At 38.0% G+C, this 9,466-nt stretch overlaps 1 protein-coding gene across 1 annotated transcript; it reads right to left on the bottom strand.

Moving 5' to 3' along the window:
* Positions 1-472: 472 nt before the first annotated feature.
* Positions 473-8,970, bottom strand: LOC140141280 (uncharacterized). Its single transcript, XM_072163092.1, has 2 exons — positions 8,871-8,970; positions 473-2,112 (listed from the first exon to the last, which is right to left on the bottom strand). Exon 2 carries the CDS (start codon positions 2,073-2,075, stop codon positions 1,011-1,013), a length of 1,065 nt encoding a protein of 354 aa, XP_072019193.1. The 5' UTR covers positions 2,076-2,112; positions 8,871-8,970; the 3' UTR covers positions 473-1,010.
* Between the last annotated feature and the right edge of the window lie 496 nt (positions 8,971-9,466).

Below are 9,466 nucleotides of genomic sequence, written 5' to 3'. Positions count from 1 at the left end.
TTCATTTTGCAATTTTTTTCCAACTTCTGCAGCAGGGAAAACTTTTGTTCCCAAAAGGCTTCATGGACCGTTATTTCACCAATTTTCCGCTTTTTCAAACTAAAATTTTACACACAAATAGTGCCCAAATTGTCGACCAAATCGCTTCAATTAGGTCTTCATTTTCCAAAAGTTTCTTCATTCTCAGGGGGCACATCCCCTCAGACACCCCTCGTGGCGCAAAGCGCAACGGGATGACGCTCTACGCTGCCATTTCTTTATTTTTGTGCTTTTTTGTCATCACACCCCCCTTGAAAAATTCCTGCGTACGCGCATGATGGTTTCTCTTTGGCATTTAAATTCTTTCACCTTCATCCCTGGGTCCTGCAGATGAGAACCTCCCTCTTGTAAAGCATTTTCCATCCTGATGTGGCGGTGACGTCAAAGCATTGAGGCAGCTGTTTTGAGTGTGTATCTATGCAGCATAAGCGTTTGTGTTTGTGTGCGTATGACAGCGCTTTGAGTGAATACTAGCGATTTGTAGCTGCACCCAATGAAATGCGTACTGACGTCACTGCCACATCAGGGTGGAAAATGCTTTAGCAGTGCTTATACGTTGATAAAGGTTTTTCTTTGGTATGAATCTGTTGATGTGTTCTCATAAAATTAAATGCATCTGATAAACTCTTGTTGCAATTTGGGCACTGGTATCTTTGGTATGAATCCTTTCATGCGTTATGTGTAGTCACATAAGCTGCAGATGAGAAACTCTTATTGTAATGTTTACATTGGTTTCTCATTGGTATGCATTCTTTCATGTATTGTCAGGCTACATGCATGTGAAAAAGTAAGTTGCAATGTTTACATTCATAAGCTTTCTCTTTGGTATGTCTTCTCATAGAATTTGCATCTGAGAAATCCATGTTGCAATGTGGGCATTGGTATGGCTTCTCTTTGGTATGAATCCTTTCATGTGTAGTTATATAGGCTGCAGATGAGCTCTTGATGCAATATTTACATTGGAATGGTTTCTATTTGGTATGGATCCTTTCATGTACTGTCTTGTTACTTGCATCTGAGAAACACTTATTGCAGTGTTTACATTGATATGGTTTCTCTTTGGTATGAATCATTTCATGCGTAGTTACATAAGCTGCAGATGAGAAGCTCTTGATGCAATATTTACATTGGAATGGTTTCTCTTTGGTATGGATCCTTTCATGTGCTGTCTTGTTACTTGCATTTGAGAAACACTTATTGCAGTGTTTACATTGATATGGTTTCTCTTTGGTATGAATCCTTTCATGAGTAGTTATATAAGCTGCAGATGAGAAGCTCTTGATGCAATATTTACATTGGAATGGTTTCTCTTTGGTATGGATCCTTTCATGTGCTGTCTTGTTACTTGCATTTGAGAAACACTTATTGCAGTGTTTACATTGATATGGTTTCTCTTTGGTATGAATTCTTTCATGTATTGTCAGGCTACATACATGTGAAAAACTCTTATTGCAATGTTTACATTGATAAGGTTTCTCTTTGGTGTGAATCCTTTCATGTACTGTCTTGTTACTTGCATCTGAGAAACTTTTATTGCAGTGTTTACACTGGTATGGTTTTTCGTTGGTATGAATCCTTTCATGTATAGTCTTGCGACCTGCCTCTGAGAAACCCTTGTAACAATATTTACATTGATAAGGTGTCTCTTTGGTATGAATCCTTTCATGTACAGTCCTTTGACCTGCCTGTGTGAAACTCTTGTCGCAATATTTACAACGATATGGTTTCTCTCTAGTATGAATCCTTTCGTGCCGAATCCTTTTACTTGGCCAAATGAAAATCTTGTTGCAATATTGGCATTTATGTTCCCCGATAGCAGGTGCTAGTGTTAAACTCTCTAGACCAAATTTAAAATGAGGGGTACAATAATTCACTGTCATCATATGCTTCAGACGAACTTGATAGTAACATCTGTACCAATAGGTGTGCACTTTATTTCCATGTCTTCGCAGATGACTAATATAGTAGTTGCAGTCACTGAAGACTTTCTGACAGTACCTGCACATCAAAGGTCTGATACATCTTACATTCGCCATGTCAGAAATGTTTTCACAAATCTGAAAAATGTTTATTCTGAAAATGAAATTAGAAAAAAATATTTCCAAATTAACTGAAAATTACAACATTGGAAATTCAAATTCTATTGTATCCAAATCCCAAAATTCTTTCTGCAAAGTCCAAAGACCTGTATCTCATTTAAGAGTAACGATGTGTTCGAGGCATGACTAGTTAACTATATAATGATAGAGTCAGTGGCAAATCCAGGCAGGGACACCTGGACACCTGCGGATTTTTTGTTTCAAGCAATTATAACAATAATATTGTGGAAATGATCACAAATGATTTCATCAAGGCCTTTTATTTTCAAAATCTTTCCAAATTCTCAGGAAGGCACATCCCCTTGAACACCATGCTGCCTCGCACAAGTGCGGCACGATCGACTTCAAACTGGGGTGGCAAATAATTAGATAGAGGTTTCTCTTTGGTATGAATCCTTTTGCTATTTGCCCATGAAAATCTCTTGTTGCAATGTTTGGTATGAATCCTTTCATGGACAGTTGAATATCTTGTGACAATACTGGCATTGGTAAGGTTTTTCATTGGTATGAGTCCTTTTATGTATATATTTTGTTTCTTTTGCATGAGCAACTCTTCTCACAATACTTGTATTGATATGGGTTCTCAACTTCTCTTTGGTATGAATTCTTTCATATATTATAGTCTTGTGACTTCCATCTGAGAAACTCTTGTTGCAATAGTTACATTGAAGAAACTCTTCCCTTACCAAACTTGAATGTCTTCCTGTTGTATTATTTTTAAGTATTCAGAATATATTCATAGAACATTAGTGGTTTGAATACCAGCTACCACATAATTCAACATGGTCATAGCAAGTCTTTCTGAATACCAATATCTAAATTAGAAGATTAATACCAGTATTTGAACAACTTAAAAGTAAATATTATCTTGTGTTGTAATACTAGCACTAGTATTCTGACCACTACCACTAGTATTCTAACCACTACCACTAGTATTTTAACAACCAACTAGTATTCTATTCGCTGGAGCTTGGGCGCCTGTGTTGGTTCAAGCGCGCTCGTAGAGATTGTTTTGTCTCGGTTGTGACACTTTCCGGAGGACATTCCGGAGGAAAAAGATCACCTGCAGAAAGCCCTTGGATTAAATTGTGGATACCCCGGTTGGGCGTTTAAAGCAAACAAAACCAAAGACTCTGCTAAATCTACCACAGGAGAGGCAAACTATGACAATCGCACACAGGTAACCATCCCATACATCGCTGGGCTTTCTGAAAGACTTTTCCTTCAAGCCCGTGGGCATCACTACATGCTTCAACCCTACTAACAGCCTACGGGGGAAGCTCGTACATGTCAAGGACAAACCCACCAGAGATAAACAGTGCAATCTAGTTTATGGCATTACCTGTGCTGCCCCGGACTGTGGAGACTCCTATGTAGGCGAGACAAAACAATCTCTACGAATGCGCTTGAACCAACATAGGTGCCCAAGCTCCAAGGAAACCCAAAACTCCACTGTTTACCACTGTAACAAGAACACTTCTTCAACCCTGAGTAAGCCATTATCCTCGATAAAGAGTTAAGGTGGTTCGAGAAAGGAGTTAGAGAATCCATATGGGAGAGGGTGGAGGAGCCCGCCATTAACAGAAAAGGGGGACTTCGGTTCCAATTGTCACACGCATGGACCCGGCGTTACGAGACATTCCTCCTCGTCTGACGTCACAACATCTGACGTCCTCACAACACCATCAATCAGATGCCGGATGAAGTCTGGTGCTTTCGGACGCAACGTAGCAAAGTGAGTTGCAAATTTTAGTTCAGTATTCGATTTAATTTACAAAATAATGTTTTGGAACTACTGGATGAATAATCTACACCAAGATAATAACACATACATGTACTGGTATTGACCTTGTCTTCTTGGCAGACAAACATGATCTGTAAGCACTAAATTCCCAAGGCTACTTAAATTGGAGCAAATTAGGCCATGCTCTGTCAAAATACAATTTTGGTGATCCCCATCCAATTTCTTTGACCATGAGATGACAAACATTTGTAGCACCAATGTATTAAGCACCAATTGGGGGATTATGGATCTCATATTGGTACTCAAATTCATTCTCAAATTGCATCTCAATTCTATCCAATTTGAGATGATTTTCAAAATGAGATCCATTTTCCAATATGAGATAGTTCTGTACAACAGTGAAAGGGGGGGGGGGGCAAAGATTTCTTGGCAGGCTGAGGAGGGGGGCATGCAATTTTTGGCAGGCCAGGGGGCAAGCTATTTTGGCAGGCCGTTTGGAAATTTTACCCGGGGGGGGTTCATAATTATTGAACAGCCCCTTAATAAGCTAGTTGCATTTAACGTAACATGTGACTGGTGCACACTTTTATAAATGTGAATTCACAGGGAAGTAAATTGGGTATTCATTGACATGCACATCCAGTATTAAAAACAAAAATTAATTTTTTACTGTTTAACTCTAACAAAGCATGGTTTGAAAACTATTTCCTTTAGTTCATTGGCATACTTGTATCTCACCTTTGAAATAGTATGCAATGTACATGTACTCAGTAAGTACAATACCTTTTGGTTTGTCATGGTAGGGATAATTTTCAGTTGTTCTGTGTGCACCCACCGTAAAGTATATTTGTATTGCGTCACTGTGCAGCATATTATTGTCACTTTTACACTTCACAGGAGATTGATTATAATTTGACAATATGACAACACCAATTCAAGGCCCATTCAGTGATTTGCTCATCCGGATGATCGGAAAAATCATCAAAATTTAGATTTTGGTACCTTCGTCATTGTCATAGATGTGCCAAAAATCTGTAATTTAGATACTGACAGTATCTAAATTAGCTACATGTATTTGAATGGGGCTTCAACTTCGTCAGTACTACTGTTTTCTTTGTTTTTTGCCAAATTTTGTCCTTTCAAAAACACCAAATAACAATTTGAATGACTTATCCTTCACTTTTAAGCAATTTATAAACAATTTAATTTTTTTTACACTTGCGCTGGGATCACTGAATGGGTCTTTAAGTAGTCCACAGGTTCCTCTTTCATTTGTTGTTTATATATCTTCTATCTTCTGGTATTAAACCAACATTTCAATGGTTCACGGTTTTGAAAATTTTCTGCACCTTTCTCAGCAACAGTGTGAAGGCCACATCCAATGCTAACTTTGGTGTTTGGATAATTTGTATTTTTCCCATTTGTCAAATTGTAATTACAGCATGTTCTTATATATAAATACGTACAATTTTTACACTTTGCTAACCACTTTACCAGTCCATGTTCAGAAGTTTGGTATTCTGCTAAACCTATTTAAGTTGTGATTACATTCTTTCTGACCCTGTGTGGCAACCTACATGTGGTAAAAACAAGGGACTTTCCATTGCATAGTAAATGCAATAATTATAGTTGAGATGTGTAGTCAAGCGTTAAAAGGAACCGAAACTTCTTGAATGCCTCATTAATCATTATTATGTACATGTTGTATTCAGAGTGAGTGTGCTTTATTGAATATTGGTTTTATAGCAAGCACACTTGTACTTCATACTTATTCACATCCACATATATTTTGTACCGGTACTCCAAAATAATGAATCTCTCAAGTGCTGATACTGCTCCGATACCAAGTAGCAGCTCCAACAGTGCATACAGTCTACATGTGTCTTACTGGGAGCAAATTCTAACTGCAGTCCTCATTGCCTTGATAGCCATCATTGGTATCATTGGCAACTCCTTGATCATATTGGCAGTCTCATTTTCACGCAAACTACAAACATCTACCAATGCATTTGTTACCAGTCTAAGCATAGCTGATCTCACAACATCTTTCTTTTTGATCTTCTACATCGTCGGCATACTTGGAAAGAACCGTTGGCCCTTACCCCAAGCTTACTGGCTTTGTGAGCTAACTGGTTTCATGATCTATGCTTGTACAGGGACAAGTCTATACACCTTGGGTGCAATCGGAGTAAACCGACTCGTACTGATCACGAAGCCACAACTCTACCCGAAGATATTCACATCGTGGAAGCTTGCCATTTGCATCGCTATTCCGTGGTTGATACCAATGGGTGGTCTCCTTACATCTCAGTACAGCGGATTGGGTAAATTTGGTTATGATCCAGGAGACCTCGCATGTGCTGCCATTGACACACCTGAAAATGATGTCACACTTTCTCTGGTAATCATTATTATTGGTTTCCCCATACCGTTATTCGTAATCGTCGCAACCTACACCTGGATTTTCATCTACTTGAAGAAACATTTTCATAAAAAGAAGCAAATGATGCTGTCTTCAAGGTATCACAAAGCAAGAAGTTCTTTAGAGACAATCAGCTCTCAAATGGAGACCACTACTATTTGTATGAACTCACAAATGGATTTAAACAGATCTTCATCATCAGTGTACCACCAGGACAAAATAAGTCGAGACCAGATCAGAATCACAAAGAATCTTTTCCTGGTTGTGTGTTCCTTCTTACTCTGTTTTCTACCATATTTCGCTCTCATATTCATCCCAAACATTCACCATGTGTTGTTTTACACTCGCGTGATAACGCTAGGCAACTGTGCCATCAACTTCGCTATTTACGCTTGTAAACATCCAGAATTCAAAGTGGTACTGCGTCACATGATTAGAGGTTCATACTCTGATATTCCACAGCCTTCTAGACTTCTACGGCTATTTCTGTCACAACAACATTCTAGACCCTCAGATGCACCGTATTTCGTCAAATAAACGCCCCGGGGGGGTTACATTTTCCAAACGGGGGCGTTTATTCAAGGTCAATTTTAGAACGATAATTCCTGTTAAAATCATTAGGTAAACTTAAAACTCACGCTAAAATGACGAACTATGAACTAGAAACACTGACTTCTGGTTCACTTCCGGGTTTCCAATCCAGATTCTCGTCAAAAAGTGACGCTATTATCGACCATGTGTGCAACTTGGTAAGCTTACTACACAAGATAGCATGGAAATATCGGCATTTTTGAAACATCTTGGTTGAAAAAAGTGGTGGGGGCGTTTATTTGAAGGGGGGCGACTATTTGACGAAATACGGTAATTATGTGATATGCACTGTACAGGAACCAACAAAAACTTCTGACATATAGTGTATTTCAAAATTCTAATAATGCCACATGGATAATAAGTTACCGTAACTTACATCACTCAGACATAAATTCTAGTTGGTTGATTACCATTCAATATTTTTATCATATCGCTATTTGATAAATTTTACCATCCCAAAGACGCTTATACTGCACAATAATGAGCCTTGGGCCCTTGGTCCAACACAGTATGCATGCAACTACATACATTGTGTATGCATGTCGTGAACATGCATGGAAGAGAGTAGTGCTCCTTAGCAAGATTTGCACAAAATGACGATAAGATTTGCACATGTGCATTACCGATTACAGTTAAATTTTGATAAAATTAATTAAGTTGTGGTAGAACTTAATTACATATGAATTGTAAAATACATTGAAATGTTTTATTTCTAAAAGATAATGGATCACTTGCGAGGTACTTAATTCCTTCCACATGGATGAATCCATAGTTTTTATCAAAAATTGCACGTAAATCAGGCTGCGGACATGGATTTTAAATACAGTAAGCCAAAAAATTTAGGTACCAGTTATGTTCACCCCTGTACATCCTAAATAAAGACAAATGTGTCAAAATTAAAGCAAGCAGTCAATACCTGTAATCTTTAACTCTGATTTAAGACCTTATTTGTTGAAATTGGTTGAGAATTAAAGAAATGGTGATCTAAAAACCTAATGAAGAAACAAAATCAAAAGTTGCACTATTGTATTCTAATCAATGAAAGCACAACGCTAGTTTTAACGTGCTAATCGATGGAAGCCCAGCGCTGGTTCTCTTGTTCACGAACGCTTTCTGTACAAATCAATAGGGAATGCACTGCAGCAAACTGCAACTTTTAAATTGGTATCTTCCTTGGGTTTTGGGATAGCTGTGTCTTTATTTCTTGAACAATTTCAACGAATGAGGTCTTCAATGCGAGCTAAAAGATGCAGATATTGGCTACTGGTTCCAATTATGACATACCTGTCTTTGTTTAGGATTATACAGGAGGTGAACACAACTGGTACCTTAATTTTTTTGGCTTACTGTATATACTTCAATTTGTTTGAGTCTTTAATTTATTGCAAAATGAGCGATATGGCAATCAATTTTGCTGCAATATCACAACATGGAAAACCCTGGAAAAAATCTGAACATTTTTTGCAAACATATTATTTTCTAAGCATTTTCAGCCAAAATTAATACATTTGGCCCAAAACAGCTGATTTTAAGCTTTAAAAAACAAACAAAAAAAACGCAAATTTTGGGTCGGTCTGGCCCGTAGAACATCTTTATTTTATTTTTGTCGCCTTACAATCATAATGCAAAAAATAGAAATTCAAGAAAAATTGAGGGCATTGGTGTGGTCCAGAGGGAGCAAATCACACACCGTAAAAACTCGATACATGTAGTTAGCATATGTCCTTACTATCAAGCGCTTTTGAAAACATGAAATTGTACCAAATTCCAACTGAGCTAATGGGGTTGAGACATACATTTGCAGGTTTACTTGTTCGTATATAACTGTGTATCGATGATTTGCTCAAAACCCTTTACACTTTTGTGGATATGACTCTTCCTTCATGTTTGCATGTTTTAAAAATGCTCGATAGTAAGCACATTTTACGGTATCATGGCTTTAATATTTACATACTACTGTAATAATAATACATACCTCTTGGGTGTCAAATCACGTTGATGCCTTGTAAAGATTCTCTCAACTTCTGCATTCTCTCAACTTGTACTGATGAGCTAGATGTAAACACACCTGCCTGTCAACAAAAAAGATAGAGGCTGATAAGTTTATGGATAAAACAGGGATGTTGCTGAGTAGAATTTTCATTGTCTACAATTAGCTCGTTCACGTAGCGGTTTCGTTGTCCCACTGGCAGGGTCTTAGCTAGAAATTGAGGGTTGCCCGTCATTTGAATAAAATTGCCTGTCCTAATTTGACCTTTAAAACATTTACCAGACATCTATAGCCCATTGGGGGTTCAAAGAGTTCAAATATGTATTGATATGGCCTTGTTCTACAAATTGGGTCTACTAAAAAGGTCAATTAGCTTCCCAAAACATACAATTTATAATATAGCATCTGTCAAAGGCATTACTTTTACCCGTCCCAGGAGCATACTGGCCGTCTAAAATGACGGCCAGACGGGTGGCTAGCTAAGACCCTGCCCACTGGCCTACTTATAAACGTAGATTGCCTGGCGATCGGAGTGTTATCGTCAGAGCACCTCGGACTAGTCTACAATCATCAAATTTCAA

Source organism: Amphiura filiformis, chromosome 19, assembly GCF_039555335.1.
Source record: "Amphiura filiformis chromosome 19, Afil_fr2py, whole genome shotgun sequence".
NCBI lineage: Eukaryota > Metazoa > Echinodermata > Ophiuroidea > Amphilepidida > Amphiuridae > Amphiura > Amphiura filiformis.
Note: the sequence above shows the minus strand (reverse complement) of the source record. Positions and strands in the feature narration are given on the sequence as shown.

Excerpts from the sequence above, each read along its gene's own strand:
- LOC140141280 (XM_072163092.1), bottom strand. The coding sequence starts at position 2,075 with ATGGCGAATGTAAGATGTATCAGACCTTTGATGTGCAGGTACTGTCAG.